General features: G+C 44.0%; 1 protein-coding gene across 9 annotated transcripts in view; it reads right to left on the bottom strand.

Moving 5' to 3' along the window:
• Positions 1 to 430: 430 nt before the first annotated feature.
• Positions 431 to 26,743, bottom strand: part of SLC26A6 (solute carrier family 26 member 6) — a 31,911-nt gene continuing 5,598 nt past the window's right edge. The window contains exons 2-23 of one of the 9 annotated variants that reach the window (XM_074197871.1): positions 22,301 to 22,403; positions 21,815 to 21,977; positions 13,991 to 14,156; positions 13,177 to 13,316; positions 12,845 to 12,955; positions 12,374 to 12,537; positions 11,959 to 12,123; positions 11,670 to 11,822; positions 10,915 to 10,997; positions 10,574 to 10,721; positions 10,232 to 10,345; positions 9,752 to 9,829; positions 8,415 to 8,510; positions 8,074 to 8,180; positions 7,751 to 7,820; positions 5,865 to 5,957; positions 5,628 to 5,732; positions 4,549 to 4,650; positions 1,474 to 1,635; positions 1,193 to 1,247; positions 902 to 1,038; positions 431 to 736 (exon numbers count right to left, since the gene is read on the bottom strand). In XM_074197871.1, coding sequence (XP_074053972.1) covers positions 722 to 736; positions 902 to 1,038; positions 1,193 to 1,247; positions 1,474 to 1,635; positions 4,549 to 4,650; positions 5,628 to 5,732; positions 5,865 to 5,957; positions 7,751 to 7,820; positions 8,074 to 8,180; positions 8,415 to 8,510; positions 9,752 to 9,829; positions 10,232 to 10,345; positions 10,574 to 10,721; positions 10,915 to 10,997; positions 11,670 to 11,822; positions 11,959 to 12,123; positions 12,374 to 12,537; positions 12,845 to 12,955; positions 13,177 to 13,316; positions 13,991 to 14,156; positions 21,815 to 21,902 — 2,352 coding nt within the window. In that variant the 5' untranslated portion in view covers positions 21,903 to 21,977; positions 22,301 to 22,403 and the 3' untranslated portion in view covers positions 431 to 721. Of the gene's footprint in view, positions 737 to 901; positions 1,039 to 1,192; positions 1,248 to 1,473; positions 1,636 to 4,548; positions 4,651 to 5,627; positions 5,733 to 5,864; positions 5,958 to 7,750; positions 7,821 to 8,073; positions 8,181 to 8,414; positions 8,511 to 9,751; positions 9,830 to 10,231; positions 10,346 to 10,573; positions 10,722 to 10,914; positions 10,998 to 11,669; positions 11,823 to 11,958; positions 12,124 to 12,373; positions 12,538 to 12,844; positions 12,956 to 13,176; positions 13,317 to 13,990; positions 14,157 to 16,160; positions 18,350 to 21,814; positions 21,978 to 22,300; positions 24,975 to 26,743 lie in introns of those variants that run through there. The other 8 variants (XM_074197869.1, XM_074197870.1, XM_074197872.1 and 5 more) reach the window with 8 other exon arrangements.

A 26,743-nucleotide genomic window follows, 5' to 3' on the forward strand; every position in this document is an offset into this window, starting at 1 on the left:
GAGAGTTACTCTGGACATCCTTTGTGAAAGGTATCATCTAAAGAGCTCCATCTTGGAAGGCAGAGAGCCTGAGTTTGAATACTAGCTTTCGACCAGTCACTTACTACCTGCATGACCTTGAAAAAATCATTTAAGCTCCTACATTTGTTTGTTTTTGAAAGAAGTTAGAATAATCCGAGGTCCCTTTCAGATCCAAATCCCATGATCCCTCACTATCACCAAACCTTTCCAAGGGGAATGTAAAGCCTTAACATCCCAGGCCTGGGCAGTGGAAGCTTCCCCAGCCCCTCTCCAAACCAGAGCATGGCCTCTGGGCATAAAATGACCCTCCTATGCTCCGAAGGCGATGGAGGGAGCATCACTGACTGCCATCTCTCCCCACCTTCTAGGCTGGTCAAAACCTGGAACATGGATGGAACTCAGGCAAGACCAAAGCCAAACACTTTATTCTTACAAAGACACAAAAAACCTGTCCACAGTCATTCAGAAGCAATGTGCAGCTGGCCTGGGTCAGTATAAGGACACTTCCATCTCTCCATATGTCTTGGTTCCATGTCCTCCAATCCCAGACCCCAGAGTCTCCATCCTTCAGTGCTGAGGTGGAGGAGGATGTTCCGTGAGGGATGGAAGAGAACATCCCTCTCCACAGAGTGCATCCTGAATCTCCCCTAACTCCCCCTTCGAGGGGTGTGTAGGTCACAGAGCAGCAGCAGCTGGATAGTCACATTCTAGTGGCCTGCAGGGATGGTCACAGAAAACAAGACCTCAGCTCCTGCAAAGAGTTCCTTCTCCCTAGCCCAGGCTTGTAGGGCCACGACAGCCTTCCCCCTCCTTCTGTGAGAGTCCTAAGGCTGAGCCTCAGGTCAAGAGGGGTTCCTAGCTAGGAGAGCAGTATACTCACCAGGACAGCCTTTGTGGTTCTGGGTCTGGAGTGCATATGGGCAAAGATGACAGCATCATGGATGGAAACGAAGAGGTGGCCCTTGGTAATGTTGTCTCCAAAGAAGTTCCCAGACTCAAATTGGGTGATTAAAGTGCCTGGTTTAGAGAAGGGGAAAATGCCATGGCCCCCCAAGGGCAGAACAGTCCTACCCCCCAGATAGGAATGCCATTCCCCCAAATCTGGGGTCAACCCCCATCTGATTCCCTTTCCCACCCCACCAGAGTTAGATCCACAGTCCATCACACATACCATGGCAACCAGCCAAATACACATTCACCTCAATCTCTTGGAATTCATGGAAAATCTACAACAGAATCAGAGAACCCCATTCAGAATTACTCAAGTTAGACCTTCCAATGCACCTACCCTCTTCAACTGTCCAAACCTCAGTGGTCTCCATTGTACTTCCCATCATCTTGCCCTCAGCACCTCATCATACCCCCATATTCTCCATCTTCTTAGGGTCTCACTACCCTCTTCCCTCCTCCCCAAATAAATAAAATCCCCTTTCGACCTTGAATTGGCCTCACATTCTTCAAGGTCTTGATACACACAATATCCACAAAGTTGAGAGTCCCCAAATCCAAAATAAGGGTATGGAAGGGGGGCTGGGGAAGGCCTAGTGTCTCCAAAGTGAACATGCACCCTTTGTCATTGACCACTGCATTATCTGGTCTGTCCACACCACTGTCCTAGTAGAGAAAGGCAAACAAGTCAGTCAATATGGCACTCTCATCCCCCCCCAACACACACATACACACACACACACACACACACAATCTCTCTCTGTGTCAAAGACCTAATACAAAAGACTTGATTTCTCAAATCTTTCCAGTGTGAGATTTTGAGATTTCCCTTTTCAATACCCTTATAAGGGAGTCACCGAATCACAAGATCTCAAGAGTTGGAAGACACCCTAGAGGCTATTCAGTCCATTCTCATCCCTTGTTGAGTCTCCCCTCTGCAAAACACCAGCCTCAGAGGTGCAATCACCTTATAGGGCAGCTCAGTGCCTTTTGGTTAGGAAGTTTTTCCTTAAGCCAAGTCTCAAATTGCTTCTCTAGAAATCCCACCCAATGGTCCATCCTTCTGTTCTCTGAGAACAAGAACAGTTCTAATCCCTCTTCCAGATGGCACCCCTGCTTATTCTTAGAGACAGTGTTCTCATTCCTCCCATCTTCTCCAGTTCCTTTCAAAGACCCTTATAAGGCAGGGGTTCTCAATCTGGACTCTCTGGACTCCTAGATTTCAGGGAGGGGTCTATGAACTTGGTTTGGAAAAAAATTTACCATCTTGCTTTTCACTAATCTCTAACTGAAAGTTAATATTTATTTCAATTGTGAATCTTTTTCAATTATTCTACCTTCTCCTCAATGGATAAGTAATTAAAGGTTATAAACAGTTCTCAAAAAGAAAAGCAAATTTTTAACTACATGAAAGAAGGAATTTAGTCACTAATAGTAAGAAAAAATGCAAATCCAAATAACCCTAAGATTTTACTTCACACTGCAAAAACATGATATAAGGTATAAAGAGTCAATGGGGGGGGCGGGGGAGGCAGGTAGGTGGTACAGTGGTTAGGAGTACTGGCCCTGAAGTCGAGGACCTGAGTTCAAATCCACTTAATAATTATCTAGCTGTGTGGCCTTGGGCAAGCCATTTAACCCCATTGCCTTGCAAAAAAAACCTAAAAAAAAAAATAAAGTCAATGTGGGAGGGGAGGAACACCACTGCAGAGCTGGCAAAGTAATCTGGAATTATGCAAAAAAAGTGACTTCAAAAAAAATGTCCACAGCCTTTTGACTGAGAAATTTCATTACTGGGCTTATATGCTAAGAACAAAAGCCTCAATATACTGAAAAATATTGATAGCAGCACTTTTTGTGATGCAAAGAATTGGAAACAAAACAGATGTCAATCAATTGGGGAATAAATTTGTGATGCATATATATATATACACACACACACACACATATATAATAGAATGTTACTAAAACTGTATGGTAAGAAATGACAGCTATGATCACTACTGAGGAGTGGAAAAAATCTAACTGAACTGATGCAGTTGAGTTCCCCAAAAGTCTTATTAAAGTTTAAGACAGGCAATGACTTCAATGATCCAGTTGAAAGAACCACAATTTAAAAAAGAAATCAAAAATGAACATTGCCTTTTATAGACAGTCTTCAGATAGGATGTGATTGGGTTGGGATATTACTGGTGTAGGAAATGATGCTCTGAGCTGGTTGATTTACAGAAACATAGAATGTTGGCCATATGAAGGAAGATACTATCCACCTTCAGAGAAAGAGGACAAATAGAAAATAAGCATAGTACAGTCTTACATATGTGTTTGCTTAGAGATAGCTGTGTGTGTGTGTGTGTGTGTGTGTGTGTGTGTGTGTGTGTGTATAAATATGTATATAGAAATATATACTTATAGTTTTCTTTACAGTGGGGAGAGAGGTTGGGAGAAAAAATAAAGTAAAAAGTGCACAAAAGAAAACCAAAAAAGAAGCAAAGAAACAATGTGTACTATTAATTATATAGGTTTTCTTGAAATGGAAATTTATTGTTTTATATTGAATACTCTTGTGATCTGCTGATTTATGGCAATTTTTTTTCTTTTCTCATTTTGTATTTAAGTTTAAAATAAAAAATTTATCAAAAAAAGTGAATGCTATACATCTAATGCAGAAATATGTTTTGTATGACAACATGTATATGATAATATATTGCTTGCATTCCCAAGATGGTGGAGGGATGAAAAGGTAAGAGAGAATTTGGAACTCAAAGTTTCTAAAAATGAATGTTAAAAATAAAAAAACCTAAATTAATTGTTTCTTAAAAAGTGAATGTTACAAAATTACCCAGAACAAGCTTGGCTGGAAAGAAGAGACATGAGAAGAAGGTACTCCACCCCCATCCTACTTACTGCTGGGGAGGAGGGTCATTTCTGATTCTTAGACTTTTTTTGATGTAATGCATCAGCTATGCTGACTTTTTCATTATTTTTTTGTTCTTAAAAATTCTATTTGTTATATGGGATGGCTCTTGGGAAGGAAGGGGAAGAAACCTGGGAGGGAATACCAATGATAGGAAAAAATGAAACATCAATAAAAATTCATTTAAAAAAATTATTTCACACAGAGGCTTTAACAGACAACCAAAGGAGCCCAGGACCCCCCCAAATGATGAAGGAACCCAGAAGTCTCTAGGAAATATTCTCTCATTGTCCTGCCCTCCAACTTGCCTAATTCTGGATACTTCCCAGTTTATCAAGGTCCTTCCTAAAATGGAGTGCTCCTAACCCAGTACTGAAGCTGTGGTCTGCCCTAGATTCAAGTGGGGGCCTGGGATTCCCTACCTTCTCTTGATACAATGCCGAACAGGATAACACATTAGCTTTCTTGGTCCCATCACACAGGTGACTCCCACAGACCTTACAGGCTACCTGAATCCCCAAACCTCCCCCATTTTGTCTTTGTAAAATTACTGTTTTTAGCCCAGGTGAATGGCTTTACAGTTACCTCCCCGCTCTTACAGTACAGAAATTCATTCACACATTCCCATTCTGAGCTCTCCATCTTAGTTCCTTCCTTCAAACCTGGACATCGGGCTCCTTGGCATTCCCGATCTCCATTTCGTCAATTTTAACATTCATACCACCAAGATGGGAGGAATCCGAAGGTTCTTTACAGGCCACAACCTTGGAAAGAGAAGAAAACAGGAAATTTGATGTCCTAACAAGTTTGTGATTTTGCAAAACCACAGGAACTGATGTTGGGTCAGGAAGGCCTGGGTTTGGGTCCTGCGCCTGATTCTTGGCAAGTTTCTTCTCTCTCTGCTCCCACTGGCTCTCTAAAAATATAAGGAGCTGCCTGAGGAGGGGAAGTGTCCTTTTTAGAAGCTTCTTGCATCCATCAAGTCCAAGGCCCAGTCCCTCTCCTCACTGAGAGCCCTAGGCTGTGTGTGGACTGAGCCAAGTTCTGCCGCACTCTCTCTGGGTTGATGTCAGTCTCTACTGGGCAGTCAACTTTCAAGTTTAACAGGGCAAGCTGTTATGCACCAAATGGACTAGAGTCATGTCTGGGAATGAGATTAAAGAAAGTTAAAACAAAATGGGAACCCAGAGAAAGAGACTGGAGTAGGGGGTTTAAGATGTGTATGGCAAGGGAGTGAGTGATCAGAGGTCTAAGTGGCAGAGGCTGGAGGGACCCAGTGAGGAGTACAAGGAAGAGGGAATGTGAAGACAGATGTAGTGGCAGAAGGAACTTCAGAAGCTATCTGGTCCAGCTCTTGAGATCCAAAGAGATTCTGGCATAGAAGAGCTTGGCTTGAACCAATATCTTTTGTCTTGAAATCCCACGTTCTCTCTACTACACCATGCAGCTAGATCAAAGGCCAAGGGGTTGGGGGTTTGAAGGCCAGGGACCAGGAAAGGGTCAGAGGAAGAGAAATCAAAGGTGGAAGTCTTGTGATCAAAGGTTAACAGGAGGGGGGCAGCTAGGTGGTGCAGTGCATAGAGCCCTGGAGTCAGGAGGACCTGAGTTCAAATCCGGCTTCAGACACTTAATTGCCTAGCTGTGTGACGTCGGGCAAGTCACTTAATCCCATTGTCTTAAATAAAATTTTTTTAAAAGAGGAGAATGGGGGAGCAGAAATCAAACTGAGGCTAGATCCTACTCTCTTTTGTCGTTTGTTTTCCTTGTGCACTTTCTTTGCCTTCCATGTTTCCTTCTTGATCATTTTCTTCTTCTTGGCAATGAGGTCGTCCACATCCAGACCAATCTGGAAGCCGAGAGAACAGAAGGATGTAGAGGAATGTAGGGACGTGGGTTGGACGATGGCAGGGCTCCGGGAGCGCTGGGAGATGTATGGATGGCCTCCCAAATGTGGTCCCTCAATCCTGCCCCATCTCACCTTCTCCTTGAGGGCTTGCCTGTAGAACTCAGCGTTGGCAAAATACAAGGTAGCTGAGCAACTGAAAATCTTCACTCCTGGAACTTCCTTGGCCTGGAATCCAAAGAGAAGAGGGGCTGGAAGGAAAAGAGATGGCCCTGGCATCCCGAGCTCTTAGGTCTTTTCCCTCATATCTTCCGCCACTCCTGCAGTGCTAACTAGTCATGACTCCTATCCCTGCCTCCACTTCCATGTCCCTCAGATGGCTCCCCACACCATATTTCCTCTACTTAAGAACATCAGACCTAGGACCAGGAAGGAACTTAAAAGTTCATGTAGTCCACTTCCCCTCTCGTTGTACAGACTGAGAAAATGAAGCCCCAGAAAAGACAGGTGATCTGTCCATCCTGAGACAGCTGATCTGTCCATCCTGAGACAGCTGATCTGTCCATCCTGAGACAGCTGGCAATGAAGCTGTGTCCTTAGACTTCAGCTCCTCCCACCACATCACAGGAACAACTTCCTATTGCACTCCTCTGCTTGGGTGCCTCTCCAAATCACGCTGGTTCAAACCCTTCCAACTTATCTTGGGTTCTTCCCTCTTACTCTCATCCAAACATTTGTCAGACCTTTTCAGTTTTACTGTCCCATATCCTTCTCCCTTCCCACTGTTACCACCGCAGTTCTTCCTGGCTGGCCTACTCTAATAGCCTTTAAATTGGTCCATCGGCCTCTGGGCTTTCCCTTCTCTAAGCCATCCTTCCATAGTGGATGGACAGGTAGGCCTGAGCAGAAGGTTAATGAAAAGACTGATAGGTGGGTAGAGACACAAGTGAATAGTTATATTGGCAAATAGACTGTTGGATAAATGCACGGATGGGTGAATGAACTTAAGGAAGAAAGGCAGGGGTCAAAAGGTAAACCGAGGAGGGGAAACCATCCCCAAAATGAACACATGATTCCTAAAACAGAGTTCTGGAAAGGGCAGATTATCAGATGTGCCCACCTCAAAGTTCAACTCTGGCTCCCAAAAGACCCCTGTGCCACCCCATCCAATGCCTCTATCTAATGATACAAAAGTGGTTTCCTTCACAGAAAGTACATACCTCTCTCCTCCTCTCTCTTCCCTTCCCTCTTCCCATCTTTTCTCATTCTCCATCCTCACTGGTCCCTCCTCCTTGCCCTCTTGCTCCAAATTTTGGTTGAAAGTGCTCTCACCTTCTCAGGGCAGGAAGCTAGTTTTTTTCTCAGTAGCCCCTGATCTAAGATGTCATGTCCCACCCACTTCTGCCATTCTGGGCAAGATCATCCCAGTCTGGATTTTCTCTCTCTAGTCTTCCTTGACAATGCTCCCACCTTCAATGTTTACATCCACTGATTATCATCCTAACAACCACTCTTTTTATTTCTTTTTTTTTAATTTCTACTTATGTAAGGGAATGGGATTAAGTGATTTGTCCAAGATCTCAAAACTAGGCTATAATTAAGTATCTCAGGCAGCATTTGAACTCAGGTCCTCCTGACTCCAGGACCAGAATTCTATCCAACTCTTTCCATTTCTCCATCAACTTAAGATTTGCAAAGTAGTTTCCTCAAAACAATTACATGAGGCATAAGGTATAAATATGATTAGCCCCATTTTGCAGAAAAGGAAACTCAAGAAAGATGGGAAGAACCTTACCCAAAGCAACCCAGATAAGTGATGGAGTCAAGATTCAAGTTTGCCCTGATCTAATCCCATCATCTTCTCTACTACATTCCACTATCTCTCACTGTATTTATCAGAGATCCCTCCCTCCCATAGACTACTGCCTCCTTTGAGGAAGGACAAACTACTATCCACAGGACCCCAGAAGATCCTGGGTGTCCCCTACCCGAGCCCACCCTCATGGCCCTTCCCAGATCACCTCCTTGTACTGAGTCACATCTCTGTAAATGTCCGTGTCTGGCACCTGCCCCAAGATAGAGTAATGGGGTCTGTGGGGGAGATGACAGGAAGAGATAGAGGTAAGGAGAGACCAAGAAAGCCACAGGTATCAGAATTTGCAGGAATTCCTCATTCCATACCCCAACACACACACACACACACACACACACACACACACACACACACACACACACACACACACACATTACACACACCAAACATGCACATCCCACCAGATTCTGTTAAGAAGGACACAGAATGAGGAGAGAGCATGGATGCTGGCACCTCTGCCCCACCACTCACCGCTGAGTACGGAAGATGACAGAGATCAGGGCAAAGGCTACAGCAACAGCCAGACCAATGTCCAGGTTCAACAGGACAGTGGCCACAAAGGTCACCAACCAGATCATCTGTGGGGAAGGAAGTGGAGAGGTCAGGAAGCTTCCTCCCTCTCTCTCCTCTCGGTCATCCATGCCTCACCGCCTCATTACCCTTCTTTCCCCTCTACCTCTCCCCACTTCCAACTCTTGCATCAGACCTTTCTACTTCCCCTCTTCCTTCTCCTTTACTTCCCCTCCTTTTCCCCAGTTTGCTCTCTTACCTTCTCCATCCCATACCCCACCCTTCCTTCCCCATTTCCTCACCAGGTCCATTCTGCTAGCCTTCCACAGATAGCAGATATCAGAAAACTGGAAGAACATGCCCTTGAGGTTGACAATGATGATAGTAGCCAAGATGGCCTAGGTGGGAAATGGGAAAAAAAAGGAAAGAGATGTGGTGTTATGTTGGGAGCCAGGGTCTCTAAGCTGTTTGACACAGTCACAGCAAGAAGACTCAAGGCAGTCACACTGCCTGATGGAACAACATTTCCTTCTTCAATATATAGGGATTTCATGCATACCAATATTTATAGGTTTATTATTGATTACAATATTTACTCACCCTAATACTGGAATGACTATAAAGGAAGGATTTCAGAAAAATTCCTTGAATAAAACAGATTGTAAACTCTGTCTAAATTTAACAGGGACTGCCTCTCCCTGAGGCATACAGAAGGCTTCAACATTATGAAACCTCTGGAAAACCCAGCACTGGGAATTCCAAGGAGATACCAGAATATATACAGGGAAAACAGATTCGAGATGGGTCAGATAGAATTCCAGGGAAACTAATAGTTTTGCCACCCCCCCTTATCACACACAGGAATATATGAAAAAGAGGGTGAGAAAACAGTTTCTACAGGTGACTGATATGTGAACCCCAGCAGCCTAAGTTTCACAGGAAAAAATAAAAAAGTCACAGAAACCGTGGTTTCTACCAACAAGGCCTGAAAGAAAAATTGGTTATTGTCAGAGTTAACGGATGGGTGGACAAGCATAAAGACCCTCATTACAGACTGTTAAGGAAGTGTATGGAAAAACGTTACTTACACAGAAAATGTAAAAAACTTTCCATGAAAAGAATCGCTTAATTAACCCTAAATGAATTAACAATTATACAATGTAGTAATAAATATGGTAACAGACAGGTTAAGGTCATCATGGTCTGAGTAGGGATAAGAAATTAATTAACTATATGACTATTACTTAAACTTGTAATCATATGATTAAAACTTGTAACCATATGAACTATATGACTGTTGATGAAAATTGTACACTCTTGTAACCAAGGAAATGATCTCAGCTTGCTTGATACACACATGATACTGAGACTATAAAAATAAATCCAAGCAGCTGACAGTCAGTCAACCTGCTCCTGCCTTTACCCCCTTGTTGACTCAACTCATTTCGCCGACTCTGTCCCTCCTGTCAGGTTCCAAGGACCCCGCGGAGGCTGGACCCCCAGAGGGTTAGCCCAGGCAATTGATACAACCACACTAGCCCTTGCCCCAGCCCCCAAGATACCCCAAGCTGATTCCACCAATCCTGCATCCAACACCCAAGTCCCCACTCTGGAGGGAGGGTCGAGGAAAAAGACTTACTTTGGGAAGGTCATAAAAAAGCTCCCCCAATTTGACAATGACAATCAGGATGAGGAGAGAGGAGACGGCCCCAGCAATCTGAAGATGGATGAGAAGGTTGGAGATGGGACACCTAAAACTCTCCTCATCACTTCCTCAACTGGCTACCGCACTCCCTATCACCTTGCATGTTACCCCACATCCTTCTCCTATCTGTGTGTTCTCCCTCCTCTTCAACTTGATTTTTTTTAAGATTTCATTTTTTTAAATTAACAATCATTTCTTTTGTCTCCTTCCAACCCCCTCACCCCCCCCCCCAAAAAAGCAAAACAAAACCTTTCTGACTAATGTGCATAGACAAGCAAAACAAATTCCCATACTGGCCATGCTCCACCTGTCTCTTCCAGGTTCCCTTGGCATCCGTCCCATGCCCTCCATGTTTCTCCCACTGTACCACCTATGTCTCCTATTCCCACTCTGTCCAACATGTTCCCCCACTACCTGCGTGTTCCCTCCTGAACCTTCTTGCACCAAGCTCCGGGACATGGAGCAGCTTATAGGAAAACAATGAAAAAAGCTGCCAATGAAGTTACTGAGGCCAAGAGCAATCAGTTCCTAGGGAGATTGAGAGGGTGGGGAGCCAAGGAGGGGGGGAGATTATTAGATTCACCAGCAATTCCCACTGCAATCACTCCTTTGGGGTCCTTGCACCCAGGGTCACCTCCCACTTTTGAGACATCCCCAGTCAATATGCTCTTCCACACAGCACAGAGTCCCCAACCTTGGGCAGGCTCCCAGTTCCCCAACCCCAACCAGTCCACCCCAGTTCCACCATGACACTACCTGGTTGTTATCCACCTCATAGCCATGCTTCATTCCGAAGATCTTGCCAAGGGATATGGCAATGGCAAAACCAACCACAGCAATGGCAAATGCATTCCCCAAGATCTTTTCAAAGAGGTGGTGATCAGGTAACCGAGGAGGTTCCAGTCTTGGGGGAGGGAGATACAGGGCCTTCCATCCTCAGGCCTTTTCTGTTCCCAAGCCACTGACCCTGGACCAACCCAGACCAATAAAGACATCCCCATACCCAGCTTTGGGCTGTGGCACCAAGGAGGAAAGAAGGGATAGGGCAAGCCCAGGGCTATGGGAAAATCCACCCAGGGCCCCTGGTAATCCCTCACCCTGCAGGGATGTAACCCACGATGCCCACATCAAACTTGTCCTTCAGACCAACTCCATAAGAGATTGCTGTGGCACCAATGAGCTAGGAGGGAGGGAAGGAGCAGGAAACATCATAGCATCACAAATCTAGAGTTGGAAAGAACCAACCCCCCCCCCCATTTTACAGTTGAGGAAAATGAGGCCCCATGAAGCTAAATGACTAGCCCACAGTCCCATAAGCAGTCAGCATCAGAAGTGGGATTTGAATCCAGGTCCTGAGTCCAGAGTGAGCATTCTTTCTACAGTCCCACACTGCCTCTATCACATCAGTGTGGAGTCTCCCTTCCTCCTTTTGTGGGAGGTCCTGGATCTCTAAAGAAAGCTCTTCCCCTCTGGCCAGAATCCAACTAATCATCAGGGCAACAGCCAGGTCCTATGTCCACCCCAAACCAAACCATGCTCAGAGGGAGAATCAATCCTCACAATCACTCCCATTTCTATTGTACTTGAAGGTTTACAATGTACTTTTCACATAGTAATCCCCAAAATTGTACAGTTCCTATTTTACAGATGAGGAAAACAAGGCTCAGAGAGGAAAAGCAATTTGCCCAGCAGCAAGATAGCAGTAAAGAGGAGGTAAAGCTACTTAGAGCCAGGATCAGTACTCATGCCTCTACATGTTCTCTCCCTCCCTCCACACCCCCAGAGCCCTCCTTCCCTAAGGATCTCTGTCAGAATGGGTAAGTGTAGTGCCTCCTTCCTGTGCCCCCCATACCATGATGAGTTCACCCGGTATAGGCATGGGCAGCTTCCGGCCCAGTTTTTGGTTTATCATCTTCATGGCCACGAGCAGAATTGAAGCTACGAAAGCAGTGACTATGGTACCCACATTGCTTTGTGGCAACTTCCAGCAGATATCCAACACTACCTATGGAATGCAATGGGGATGTGAAGGGGTCTCCAGAGCCCTGGGACTTCCCTTCTGCTCCTCCCAGGCCTCCAGGCACATCCTGGGCCCCAGAGAACAACTAGGAACTCCTCCTGGTTCCCTCCCATTGACTCACATAGATCAGGGACAGGGGCCCCGAGTAGTCTTCAGTTTTGAGGCCAAACACATGCTTGAGCTGGGACACGAGCACCTGGATAGAGGCGGCCGTGGTATAGCCACGAACCAGTGGTTCTGACAGGTAGTTCACCACGAAGCCAAACTGTATGAGGCCCAGTCCTATCTAGGTACAGAGAGGAAAAATGAGCAAGGGATGAAGGAGTGGTTAGAAGGACAGACAGATGGACTAATGGTCAGCACAGACAGGAGCACAGAGAGTCACAGGTCCATAAGCAAAGATCAAGGCATTGATGGACTAGTGGACAATCTTGGGAAGGAATGGGCAGAACAAAGGAAGGGAGAGTCAAAGAGTCAGACAATGAAGTCAAGAAGATAAGAGTAGCAGATGTACAGAATGCTCCATCCAACTTCACCTGGAAAACACCAACGAGAAGACTCAGAGCTGAGGCCACTTTCACACGGGTAGTGTCTCTGGCTGTCACATTGACCGTATTATTTCCAGGGATTAGGAAAGCATCGTTGGGAGCCAGGGCTTCAGTCACACTGCCCACCATCACTGACATGACGGCAAAGGTCCCTGCAGACCAGAGACCACAACAGGACTCCCATCACAGGACTCCTGAGGCTATGCTTGGCCCTCAGGAAGCCTTCAGACTGACAGGAGGGAAAGCTTGGAAACCCCAGCAGAGACATAAAGCAGGGTGGCCATCATCACCTGGCTCTCCTCATTCTTTGTATCATTGTGTGTGAGCCTCCTCTCCTACCACAGACTCCTAAAAAATGGCCCAAGGTCTGCTCCCAATCTGCTCCACAATGTCCTCCCTCAGGGCCATGGAGGAGGAAGGAGAGTGATAGGACATTCAGGGTTTGTAGACCCCACTTACCCACAGAAATGTGCCGGGAGGTACCAAATAAAAAGTAGATAAAGACAGGATAGAAAGAGCTGTAGAGGCCAAAGACAGGAGGCAGCCCAGCTAGGAGGGCATAGGCCAGTCCTAAGGAAGGTGAGAAGGATATCACTGTCAGCACCATTCTGCCCCCCCCACCTACAACCAAAACTCTAGCATACTTCCAGCCCCTCCCTCTGCTTCCACTTTCATCCCAGGGCTATGGTCCCTTCATACTGTCAATCCTTCCTCCACCCCTTGCAGAGCCCTTTGAGGCTCACAACCCAACGGGAATAAAGCTGCCAAGCCATCTGCCCACCCCAACTCGCCCTGTGGCAGCTGTACAATGCCCACACTGAGGCCAGATAGAAGATCCCCTGGGAGAAACTCTTGCACTGGGTACTGGGGCAGCCAGCTCAGGATGGGCAGGAAGCGGCATAAGGTAGCCCAGGCCATGGCTCTTGAACATCTGTCAGGAAAAAAGGAGTTTGGGATGAAAGTGGAGTCACTGCCTCTGGGTTTCCCTGAGGTAGGGGATGCTCAGAGAGGTTAAGAAGATGAATGGCAAGGATAAAAGACAGATGGGGCGGCTAGTTGGCACAGTGGATAAAGCACCGGCCCTGGAGTCAGGAGTACCTGGGTTGTTCAAATCCGGTCTCAGACATTTAATAATTACCTAGCCATGTGGCCTTGGGCAAGCCACTCAACCCTATTTCCCTTGCAAAAAATAAAAAATAAATTGTAAACCAAATGTTATTTGGGGTGGCTAGGTGGTGCAGTGGATAGAGCACTGGCCCTGGAGTCAGGAGAACCTGAGTTCAAATCCAGCTTCAGACACTTAATAATTACCTAGCTGTGTGGCCTTGGGCAAGCCATTTAACCCCATTTGCCTTGAAAAAAACTAACCCCCCCCCCAAAAAGGATAAAAGACAGATGGATCAATGCAATGGTCACTACCTGGACAGACAGAGAGCAAGACAATTAGAAGACTAAAGCGATGCACAATCAGTGGATGGGTAGACAGAGGGAAAAGAGAGGTAGATTTGGTTTCCCCTAGATAGGATACAGACACTTTGGCAAGGAAATCCAGAATAGCACACGGTACTACTCAACTCCCTCCCCTCCCTACCCCACCCCACCCACCTGGGTAGAGTGCGCCATCGTGAAGACTTTGGGATCTGCGTCCTCTGTCCTGTCTCCTCCAGTTCCTGTTCATTCAGTACCTGCCTGTCCACATGATAGTTACACTGCAGGGGATCCTGCTCCACCTCCGATTTCTCCATCAACAGGTCCTGAGAAGCCAATAAGGCTTGAGGTCAGGGGTAAAAGGATGACAGAGGAATAAAAATATTATTTATCATTTATTATAGCACAGTAATAAAAAACAATATAGGGAATCAAGAGAAGGCTTATGTGAACTGATGCAAAATGAAGCAAGCAGAACCAGGACATATACGTAATGTAAAAGAAAGGACAACTGCCCAAACTAAATCTAGAAAGCATCTCTCCTCTCCTTCCTTCTTCCCTACCCACCCCCCAGGTCTTACTCTTCTTTACAGAAAGAGGGGGTGGGGCATGGATATGAGATGTCATACTTTTCTAATGTGTTAATTTGGCTGTTCGTCTCTGCTTTACTCTTTTTTATAGGAAAGATTCTTACTAGGAGGAAGGGATGAAACACGATGAAAAATGTAAAAAAGGATGTAAAAACAAGAGATATCAATAAATTTATTTTAAAGTAATTCACCTTAGGGTTGACAAAGTCTTTTTCCCCCCACAAAATTAGCTGAGGGTAGATAATGTTTAGTTCTTGTCTCCTTATCTCCAGTGCTTACCACATTGCTCTTCAAAGAGGAGGCAGCTGATAAATACTTATTAAATTGAACTGAATTTCCCTTGAGGGAGGGAAGGAGGTTAAGGATTACATTCCCATTTTACAGATGAGGAAGCTGAGGTTCTGGAAGGGAAGTGACTTTCCCAAGATTCTGTTCTAATAAGTAAAGAGCTAGGTCTAGAATCTGGGCCTCTTGAATCTAAGAGGGAGTCTCCGTGAAGGTGATGGTGGAAGACATAGAGCATTTGTTGGACCCAGAGTCAGAAAGCTGTGATTCAAATCAGGCCCCAGACACTTTCTAGGTCTGTGACCCTAGGCAAGTCATTTAACTTCTGCTGCCTCAGTTCCCTCATCTGTAAAAAAAAAAAAAAAAAGATAATAATCATACCTACTTTGAAAGGCATTTGTGAGGTTACAGTGCTCTGCAACCCTCTGAAATGCCCTACCATAGCTAGATATCATCATCATCATCATCATCATTATCATACTATCAGATTATAATCTCATGGGGGGGAGGGGAACCAGTGCTCAGTCGGCAGAATGATCCAGCCCTTCCCCCTCTACTCTGGCCAAATGCTGAGGAGGCTGCCTCTCCTGCAGAGCCCAGAAACACAATCACTACCTTGAGCTCCAGCCCTGACTGGGAGAAGGCGGCTGACCCCAGTGGTGCAGGCTCCAGGCTCCAGACTCCCCTCCCATCCACCCCACCCCCATTTCCCTTAGTCAGGCCAAGATATGGACTTTGGCTAGGATGGAGCTTCCCTGGGAACAAAGTCCTCAACAGACAGTAGGATGAGCTACTTCTCTGAACCCCTAACCCACACCCAGTCACACCCCTGCTTTCCCATTTTCTGTGGGTTCAGCCAAGTCCCTTGGGCTCCAACTGCTTTTTATCAGTCATGTGCCATAATCTTCTGCCCCCAGACCTGCCCATTGTCCCATCTTATTCCCTCCCCCACCCTAAATACCAACTTCTCCTCAACCCATGTCCCCCAATCTTTCCCCTCTACTCCCAGGTATAATGTAATCCCAAACTATCCAGTCTTGTGTCTCAAGCCTTCTTAAAAGATCTCCATTCCCCCTTCTCTGAGCCTAGACGCTGACCACTCAGCCCCATTTGTATCCAAGTATGTGATTTGGGATAAGGGGGTACCCAGCCCCCTAGAAGAACCAAGACCACAGGAATCCAGCACCATCTTCTAGCCCAGTGCTTTGAAGGGCAGAAGAAACCACAGACCCAGATAAGCAGAACTGATCTAGCTGATGAGACTTATCTGCCATTCAGGAGGTTTTCCCTCTGCACACCCTGGCTAGTTGAGCCACACAAGTCCAAATGTACCGTTTCCTTCTCAAGCTTGAGCCTATGTGCTGATAGCTTTAAGGAGGGTAGGTTACAAGGAAGAGGAGCAGAGATGCCAAATCCATAAGAACTGGTGCCCAAGACAGACCAGGAGAAGTTGGGGCACGGACCAATCTCACCTGAGAAGAGATCCTACTGAATGAGGCTGAGCTCAGGCTCCTAGACAGAGACTGGAAAGTCTCTGGGATCACTCCTCTCAGCAGCTGGGAGGAAGGTCCTGGGAAGAGATCTTTGAATCCTTCATCCCAACCCCTGCTAGGTGAGTCATTCTCATTCTTAAAGGGCCCCTGCTACTAAGAACCCCAGGCCCCTTGATGCCCCAACTCCAGTGGAAGAGGTGAGTGAAGAGGACCTTAGATCCCTCCTCACCCCTTCCCCACATTAACAAATCCTTGCCAAATGGAGCAAAGATCCATCAAGTAATTTCTACAGAAAGGGGTTTTACCATTTTTTTCATCCTCTTACCTGAACTACTATATTAACCACCTAGCTGGTCTCCCCATCTCTATTTCACCCCTCCAATTCATTCTGGACAGCCTGCCAAACCCACCTTCCTGACCTCATTACTTCCATATTCACTTCCCTTCAATAGTTTCCTTTTATCTACAGGGGAAAAAAACCCAACTCCTCAGGCAGGCAGGCAAGACTTTACAAAAGTACCAAGTGACTCTCCATCTTTACTTCCCAATATCTCTCTTATGCTTTCTATACTAACAAGCTCCTATGAACAACGCTCCCTAAATCTGGAATATCCTGTATTCCCCAGTCACCAGCCATGCAGTTAGTGATCCGAGGGACACCCAGGCTCAGTCCCCCCCCCCCCCATTCCACTCCATGATGAGGGGAAGGGGAGGTGTGTCCCCTGCATGGAAGCTTACCACACTTGCAGCAAGGAAGAAGGAAGAGACAGTCACAGCAACACCTGGAGCCCCCAAACTATCTGGTGTCCCTCCTGCTTAGGCAGAGAGGAATGGGGACAAGGAGTAAAAGAAGAATAACCTTCCTGTACAATTAAGATGGGGGAAGGAATGGGGGGGAGCAAGGTTTCTCTGGAGGCGGAGTTTTCTTGAAGGCTAAGGGTTGGGAAGGGCCTGATTCTCAAGCTCTCTATCAGAGATACTAAGAACCTGCCCAGTCTCAACTATCAAGATCTTTATCAAGCATTGTCACTTACTGTCCCTATTACTCCCTATCTTATAATTAGTCATTTGGGATTAAGGTCCCCTAAAAAACTGAAGAATGGGGGGAAGCAGTGTATGCCCCCTCCTGTTAAGAGACTCACATTGGATATAAGGGCCCGGGGTCCTCTCCCAGAACTAGTTTAGCTGAAGGAATTGAAGGTGGAGAGTAGCCTGGGTTCTACTCTTTATTACCTCTCACTATCATTCCTCTAGCCTCATCATGAATTTTGGGGGGGGGGCCAAAGAGACAAAGACCCATCCCATCTTCACCCTCTTTCCTCAAACCCCAACTTTAATTAAACAGCACAGTCATGTATCCCAGTTCAAGTGGGGAAGATGGAGGAAGGTTTGGAGGGGAGAGCAGGGGAGCAGAATCAGGATGGTTCCCTTTCTGTGGTCTTCATCTTCCCTGTCACCGGCCTCATCAGCCTTCCCCAATCTCAGCCTCTTCTGATATCACATTTCCTTCAATCACCCCCAGCCCCAGCTGCCAAAGTCTTGCCCTATCAAGCCAACAAAAATGTTTTAAGTTGCAAATTAACAGCCTACATGCAAAGCCCTGGGGATGTAAAAGACAATGGATCCCTGTCCCCAAGGTAAGTACATTTTATTCTAGAAGGGAAACATGTTTCATCTGCCCAAAGGTGAGGATCCCAGACATGAGAGCCACAGATCACAGGTCCTCATCAGTCCAGTTTGGCTGGAATTCAAAGGCTGCAACTGGTACCTGCCCCCTGGCCCCCAGGTTTTCTGAATGTAGAAAACAACTTTTAAGCTTAATATGCATTGTTAACATTTTTTCTCCATCACTTTCTTAAGTCTAGATATGCACCTCTAGAAGGTGTCAAAGGAAAAGTAAAGTTCAAATCAGCCTAAAGGTGACTAAACTCTGTTACTTATTTGAGAAGTTGAGTAATCGGAACAAGAAATCAGATGATCTGGGGAAGAATGTGTTAACTTGGGAAATGTGGATGTTTTCTCTGTAGTTCATTTCATCAGAATATCCTGTTGGGCAAGAAAGCTTTAAGGCAGTGGGGGCTTCCTTCAAGATAAACCCAGTGGGCTCACCTTACTAGTGAATGTCTCTATACAATCTTGGAGCTGTTTCTTTGACCTCTGAGGTTACTTTTTTTTTTTGGGGGGGGGGGGGGAGGGATGGAGAAAAGATGTTTCTCCCAAACTCAACAGTACACAGGTTTGATCCATTTCCTACAAAACTTCACTGGGGACATGATAGCTATTTTCAAAGACCTGAAAATGGTTGTGTAAAAAAATGGATATTTGTTCTTCTACTCTGCTTGCCCAGAAGGCAGAACAGTGCATACTACTGGAAGAGAGAGACAGGCTTCAGCTTAGGTCAAAACCTCCTCAAAAGCAGATCTATATAAAAGTGCCTCAGAATCTTTTGAATTACCCACCACTAAAAAATGTCCTGTTCCAGTCCGGGTTTGGACTAGAAAGCTTCCATCTCAGAGACTGTGTGAAAACTAGGCTAGTTAAGTGCCAGGGGCCAAGAAGCCCCCATAAAAAGAGCAAACAGATTCCAGACATGCCAGGGGCCAAGAAGCCCCCATAAAAAGAGCAAACAAATCCCAGACATACCAGGAGCCAAGAAGCCCCATGTCAGATAAGATAAAACGAGCAAACAAAATTCCAGGTGTACCAAGGGCCAAGATAAAGGAAAGTCACCCTCCATTATCAAGAACAAACTGACCACAGACTATCCCTTCTCTCAGGCCAAGGCATACCAATTCCACCCCTAAGCTAATCCCCTTGTTCCTTCTCTACAAAATATAAGCAGGTATTTTTCTCAAATAAACTCAGACCTTATCCACCATCCTTGGGTCTCACTCTCCTTATTCTCACCCATTCCATTTCAGGCTGGGTCCTCCTCGACACCCCACTTTTCTGCCCCACGGGTCGGGGCAGTTAAGTAGGCAGATAGACTGATATGGATTGGAATGGGGTAGAAGGATGATCAATCAAAAGCTTACCAAGTTGGAACTTCAAACACAAGCAAGATAGTCCCTGTCCTCAAGAAGTTTACATTCTAACATATAAATTGAAGCTGGAAGCTTAGGGAGGGGAAGGTAAGGCAAAGGTATGGAAGCTCTAGGAAGAAGACAAGGCAAAATCTTACCTATCAGAATCAAAGCAGCATCTGAGTAGAGACAACAGGACAAGAAGCTGCATGAAAATTTAAGATAAGGATTCTGCATTTTATCCCAAAGACGTCAAACACTGCATCAGAAAAATTACATTGGCAAATATGTGCAGGAAGGATTAGAAAGAGAAGGACCACCAGTATGGTAGCAATGAGTGTACAGAATGGGATGGATACAAGAGATATTGAATGATAGAACCAACAGAACCTGAATGGGGGAAAAAAGATGAAAAAAAATGGAAGAATCAAAGATGACTGAAGTTTCCTCTAACCTCATAATGAATGTTGGGGGGTCCTCAAACCCCACCTTTAATTAAACAGCACAGTCATTTATCCAAGTTCAAGTGGGGAAGATGGAGGAAGGTTTGGAGGGGAGAGCAGGGGAGCAGAATCAGGATGGTTTCCCTTCCTGTGGGGACATCTTCCCTGTCACTGGCATCAGAAGAAATAGGGATATTTCAGAGAAGGGCAGTGAGGGGGCAGCTAGGTGGCTCAGTGGATAGAGCACCAGCCCTGGAGTCAGGAGTACCTGAGTTCAAATTTGACCTCAGACACTTAATAATTACCTAGCTGTGTAGCCTTGGGTAAGCCACTTAACCCATTTGCCTTGCAAAAACCTAAAAACAAAAAAAAATAGAACAGAGAAGGGCAGTGACTGGTGGAAAAAGATAAAGAGTTTGGTGTGGGATATGTTGGGTTGGAAATGCCAAAGGCACATCAAGGAGGATATATATTTTGAATATTATGGTAATATAAGGCTGAAGTTCTAGAGTTCATGACATAATGAATAGTAAGGAAGTCAAGAAGGCTAATCTTGTAAATTCACATCTGGCCTCAGGCACTTAATAGTAGTGTGATCCTAGACAATTCACTTAACCCTCCTTGCCTCAGTTTCTTCATCTGTAAAATGATCTAAAGAAGGAAATGGCAAACCACTCCAGGATCTTTGTCAAGAAAATCCCAAAGAGGGGTCATGAGAGAGTTGGACACTGCGGGGGTCCAGACTCCGCAGAGTCCTTAGAACCTGATAGGAGGGATAGAGAGTTGACAAAATGAGCTGAGTCAACAAAGGGGTAAAGGCAGGAGCAGGTTGACTGTCAGCTGCTTAGATTTATTTTTAGTCTTAGAATCATATCAAACAAGCAAACTAAAATCATTTCCTTGGTTACAAAAGTATACAATTTTCATCATTAATCATATAGTTCATATGGTTACGAGTCTGATCATGTAGTGGTTACAAGTGTGATTATCAATCATGTAGTTAATTTTCTTGACCCTGCTCAGACCATGATGACCTCAACCTGCCTGTTGCCTAGTTTGTTGCTGCATAGTAAAGTTATTAATTTAGCAGAACTTTCTTGATAATAATCTTTGATATAATTTGTTTAATGGAATGCTTTTATGTTTCTGTGCCCCATATGTAATGTTTGTCGATATGCTCCCTTGACAACCTATAGTAAGGGCAGTTATGTTTGTCCACCCATCCATTGACTCCTTCAATAACCAATTTTCCTTTCAGCCCTTGTTGGTAGATGCTACGGTTTCTATTACTTTTTATTCTTTCCCAATATCTATTCCTTTTATTCTTTCCCAATAAACTAAGGCTATTAGAGTTCACATACTGGTCACCTAATACTAACTATTCTCTTACCATCTTTATCATATATTCCTGTGTATGATAAGGGGGGGGCAAAACTGTTAATTTCCCTGGAATTCTATCTGACCCATCTTGTATCTGTTTTCCTTGTATATATTCTGATGTCTCTCTGGAACTCCCAGTGCTGTATTTTCCAAAGATTTCATAATATTGAAGCCTTTTGTATGTCTCAGGGAAAGGCAATCCTGTTAAATTTGGACAAAGTTCACAATCTGTTTTATTCAAGGAATTTCTCTGAAATCCTTCCTTTATAGTCATTCTACTATTAGGATGAGTAAGTTTTGCAATCAATAATAGACCTATAAATATGGGTATACATGGAATCCCTATATATATAACTGAAGAAGGAAATGTTCCATCAGGCAGTGTAACTGCCTTGAGTCTTCTTGCCACAACTATGTCAAACAGCTTAGAGACCCTGGCTCCCAACAGGACACCACTGAAAGATGACTGAACAACAATCTAGACTTCATAACCTAGCCCCAGTCTACCTTTCCAGTTTTCTTAATACCTGGCCCCTGACTCTTCCATCCAGTGACACTTGCCTTCTAGCTGTTCCATAATTTAGACAGTTCTGGGCAATTTTTCTAGCTGCACCCATGCCTAAAATGCTCTCTCTCCTCATCTCTACCTCCTGACTTGCCTACTTCCTTCAAGTTTCAGGTAAGATTCCATCTTCTGTAAGAAATTCTAGAGAGACTTGTGGAAAAGTCTTCCCAATTTCTCTTAATTCTAATGCCTTTCCTTTATGAATTTTCTAGTTTATCTTACCTGTAGCTTCTTTATATGTATTTGTTTGCTTGTTGCTCCCCATTAGATTGAAAGCTCCTTGAGGACTGGGCTGTCTTTTGCCTTTCATTGTCTCCCCAGCACTTCATAAGAAGAATTTCAAGTAGTAAGCTCTTGATAAGTAAATACTTATGGAGTGACAGACCTGTAGACAATTAACAAATAGCTGAATACATTACATAAGGAGGCATTAGCATAGAATTGACAACTTGACCCCTTGGAACTTGATGAGATCACCAAGTGAAGGAGCACAGAAAGAAAGAAAAGAGGGAATTTAAGACAGAGTCTGGAGGGACCCTCCATTTAGGAGGCTGGAGATAGATGATCAACCACTAAACAGAGAAGGAATAATCTGACAGAAAAGGGAGTAATCAGGAGACAGCAGCGTCAAAGGAAGTCAGTTTAGAAGACAGCGGTCAGGAGAAGGGATGACAAAAGTGAAGTAGTCCTTGTCTTCTAGGAACTTACGTTCTCACATAGGAGACCAAGTGCAGGACCAAGGTGATCTTGGGGAGAAGGCACTAGCAGCCAGGAGGACCAGCAAAGGCTTCATCCAGAAGATGGCCTTGAGCTGAAACTTGAAAGAAACCAGGAGTCAAAGAGGAAGAGGGAGTGTGCATTCCAGGCAGGTTTGGGAGGCAGCTGGAGAGGGAGCAGGAGGTCTGGAGAAGCCAATGCCAAGCCAGAGACAGGAGATGGGGGGGGGGGGAACAGCAAGGACAGTTTGGATGAACACTAGAGGTGGAAAAGCTAGCTTGGGAAGAGCTTGGCATGCTAAATAGAGAAGTTTGTATTTTATTCTCAAAGCGATAGGGAACCAGTGGAGTTTCCTGGGAGTTGGACACCAATACAGTAGGAAAATCACTTTGGTAGCTATGTAAAGGATGGATTGGAATGAGAAAAGGCTTGAAGCAGGAAAACCAATTAGGATGTTATTTAAATAGTCCAGGAAGGAAGAAATGAGGGCCTGAGCCAGGATTATGGTCATGTGAGTAGAGAAGACTTGAACTTAGCAGAATGGGTACAAGAGGCAAAGAGGCATACCTCAGCTTAGGCCACATCTCCTCAAAAGCAGACTTACAAAAATAAAAAAACTTAAAAAAAAAAAAAAGCAGATTTACACTAAAGTGATCTGGGCCTCGGTGTCTTAGAAGACTGAATTACCTGTTGAAGAATCAATTTGGGATAGAAAGTATCCACCTCAAGGATTTTTCCTAGGACTTCTTCTAACTACCCTCTCTCATTTGGGGAGAAGATCAGCTCCTATGGCTTTATTATCTATTTGCAGATGACTCCCAGCATATCTTAATCCTAATCTCTCTTCTAAACTCTAGTTTCTGTTCACCAACAGTCTACTTGACCCTTTCAAGCTGGATGACCTATAAATATCTCAAACTCAACTTGTCTAAAGGTTTTCTCCAAAACTCATACCTCTTCCCATTACCACCATGTCTCCTGACACCCGAGTTTGCAAACCTTCATCCTCAGTTCTTCACTCTCATCCCACATATCAAGTCAGTTGCCAGATATTCTTGTTTTTATCTCCAAATAATCGATATACATCAGTGAAGGTGGTGATCTTTAGAAGTATAAATTTGTCATTTTTTTTCAGTCATGTTCAATATTTCATAACCCTATTTGGAGTCTTCTTGGCAAAGATATGAAAATGATTTGCCATTTCCTTTCTCAGTCTATTTTACAGATGAAGAAACTAAGGCATTCAGGGTTAAGTAGCTTGCCCAGGATCACAGTGCTAGTAAGAGTCTCAGGCTGGATTTGAACTCGGGTCTTCCTGACTCCAGGCCTGACACTCAGCTGGGGTAAAAACATTACTCTCCTGCTACCTGTCCCTATCAGCTCATTCTCAAAGTAAAAATGATTTACAACTGATTAATTATATAAAATTATATAAAAATTATATAAAAGTTTGCAATGCGATTTTACATACCTTAACCTCAACATCCCTCTGAAACATTACCCTCATTTGAACCCATGGCCAGCATTCTTTTCACTATTATCACATTTCCACCCATTCCTAAGTCCCCATTCTCCTTCACTCTGTCCTCTGTGACCCCACTCTATCCTTTACAAAACTTGCCTTCACCCTAGAGCTCTTCCTCTGACACTCCTATCTTCTAAAGTTCATGGAAACAAATTTCTTCTTCTCCTAAAGACATCTCATCTCTCACCATCTTCTCCATTACCAATCACTACTTTTCTCCTGTCCTTCAATGCTTGGAGCTAGGAAGAGAAGTGGGCATACTTGAGTGGAGCCAAGGTGGAAAAGTAAAGGCAGGGACCCATCCATACTCTCCCCAAATCCCTCCAAATCCCTTCAATTATCGACTTTAAACGAGTCCTAGAGTGGCAGAACCCCTCAAAAAGATGGTGTGAAAGAGGTCTGCACAATCCAGTAGAGACAGGCCCCAGAAAACCAGAGCTTTCAGCTCCCAGATGGTAAGAAGAGGGTAGTATGACTAATCAGAAGGAGATTCCAGGGATCCCTCTGCTGGCCCTGGGGGCAGCATTCTTGTTGCTCTGCCTATACTTGATTGGGGTCACAGTACTAGGTGGTAGTCAAAGCATCAGGAGGAACACTAGAACACCAGAGTTTGTGACCAATGTAGTGGGCACCCTCCTCAGAGTTACAGGCAAAAAAAAGTGTCTGTGATCACTTAGATACTAGAGCCCAGGCCAGAAGAGTTGAAAACACCTCTTCTTGAATTGGATTTGAATTGGAAGAACTGAAAATTTACAGGTCCCTCAAAGTACTTCTGAAAACACCTGCACAAAACCACAGAATATGGGACAGGGAGTCCTCCACCAGAGTTCTTTCTTTCTTTCTTTCTTATTTATTTATTTATTTAGTCTTTGCAAGGCAATGGGGTTAAGTGATTTTCCCAAGGTCACACAGCTAAATAAGTGTCTGAGCCAGGATTTGAACTCAGGTCCTCCTCCTAACTACAGAGTCGGTGCTCTATCCACCAGCTGCCCTCCAGAGTCCTACTTTAAAAAATAGTTCAAATCAAATCAGAGGCTAAGAAAATGAGCAAACAACAGAAAAAAAATCTAATCATAGAAAGTTACTATGATCACAAGGAAGATCAAAACATATTCAGAAGATAATAAAGTCTACAAGAAAAATGTGAATTGTTCTCAGGTTATGGAAGAGCTCAAAAAAGATTCTGAAAATCAATTTTAAAAGTACAGAAAAAACTAGGAAGAAAAATGAGAGTGATACCAGAAAATCATGAGGAAAAAGTCAACAACTTGGTAAAAGAATCACACACACACAGAAGAAAATGATACATTAAAAAAAAAGACTAGGTCATATGTAAAAAGAGGTATAAAAGCCAATGAGGAGAATGCCTTAAAAAGCAGAACTGGCCAAATGGAAAAGAAGGCACAAGAGTTCATTTAAGAAAATGAGTATATAAATTAGTATTGAACAAATAAGTGGAGTTAATGACTTCATGAGAAACCAAGAAACAATAAAACAAAACCAAAAGAATGAAAAAAATAGAAGATATCTGACTGAAAAAAAAAAACATTGGGCCTGGGAAAATAGATCCCAGAGAGATTAATTTTAAAATTATTAGTCTACTTGAAAATCATGATGAAAAAAAAGAGCCTAGACATCATTTTCCAAGAAATTATAAAAGAAAACTGACCTAATATACTAGAAACAGAGAGTAAAATAGAAAGTAAAAGAATTCACCATTCACCAACTGAAAGAGATCATAAAATGACATCTCCCCAGAATATTATAGCCAAATTCTAGAACTCCCAGATCAAGGAGAAAATATTGCAAGCAGCCAGAAAGAAACAATTCAAGTATCATAGAGTCACAGTCAGTATAACATAAGATTTAGCATCTTCTATATTAAAAGATCAAAAAGACTTGGGATGATATTCAGGAGAGCAAAGGAGCTAGGATTGCCTACCCAGCAAAAGTGAGCAAAAAATTAAAGGGGGAGGGGTTAAGGGAAGAGAGAGGGTTTGGGTGGTAGGATGGACATTCAATGAAATAGAGGACTTTTAAGCATTCTTGATGAAAAACCAGAGCTGAAAAGAAAATTTGACTTTCAAATATAAGACTCAAGAGAAGCATATAAAGGGAAGCAAGAAAAAAGAAATCATAAGGGACTTAGTAAGGTAAACTGTTTACATTCCTATATGGGAAGATGATACTGGGAACTCATAAGAACTTTCTCATTATTAGGGCAGTTAGACGTATATATAGACATAGGGCATAGGTGTGAATTGAATATGAAGGGATGATATCTAAAAAAAATCAAATTAAGGGATGAGGGAAGAATATACTGGGAGAAAGGAAAATGGAGAGGTAGAATGGGATATGTCACATAAAAGAGACAAGAAAAAGCTTTTATGGGGAGGGTAAGAGCGGAGAAGTGAGGGGAAGTGAATTGTTTCAAAGAGAGAGTAATATATACACTCAATTGGGTATAGAAATCTCTCTTACCCTATAGTAAAGTAGGAGGGGAAGGATATAAGGGGGGAAGGGTAATAGAAGGAAGGGCAAACTAGGGAAGGGGGTTGTCAGAGCAAAACACTTGGAGAAGGACAGAGTGAAAGGAGAGAGAGAATAAAATAAATGGGGAGAAATAGGACAGAGAAAAATAAACTTAGCAATAGTAACTATGAAAAAAATTTAAAGCAAGTTTCTCTGATAAAGGACTCATTTCTCAAATATATAGAGAACTGAGTCAAATTTATAATAAGAACCATTGCCCAACTGATAAATTATCAAAATATATGAAGTTATCTGATGAACTAATCAAAGCTATCTATAGTCATATGAAAAAATTACTCTAACTCACCATTGATTGGAAAAATGAAAATTAAACCACTTCTGAGGTGCTACTTCATACCTATTATGGTAGCTAATAG

The sequence above is a fragment of the Macrotis lagotis genome, chromosome 8 (assembly GCF_037893015.1).
Source record: "Macrotis lagotis isolate mMagLag1 chromosome 8, bilby.v1.9.chrom.fasta, whole genome shotgun sequence".
Taxonomy (NCBI): Eukaryota; Metazoa; Chordata; class Mammalia; order Peramelemorphia; family Peramelidae; genus Macrotis; species Macrotis lagotis.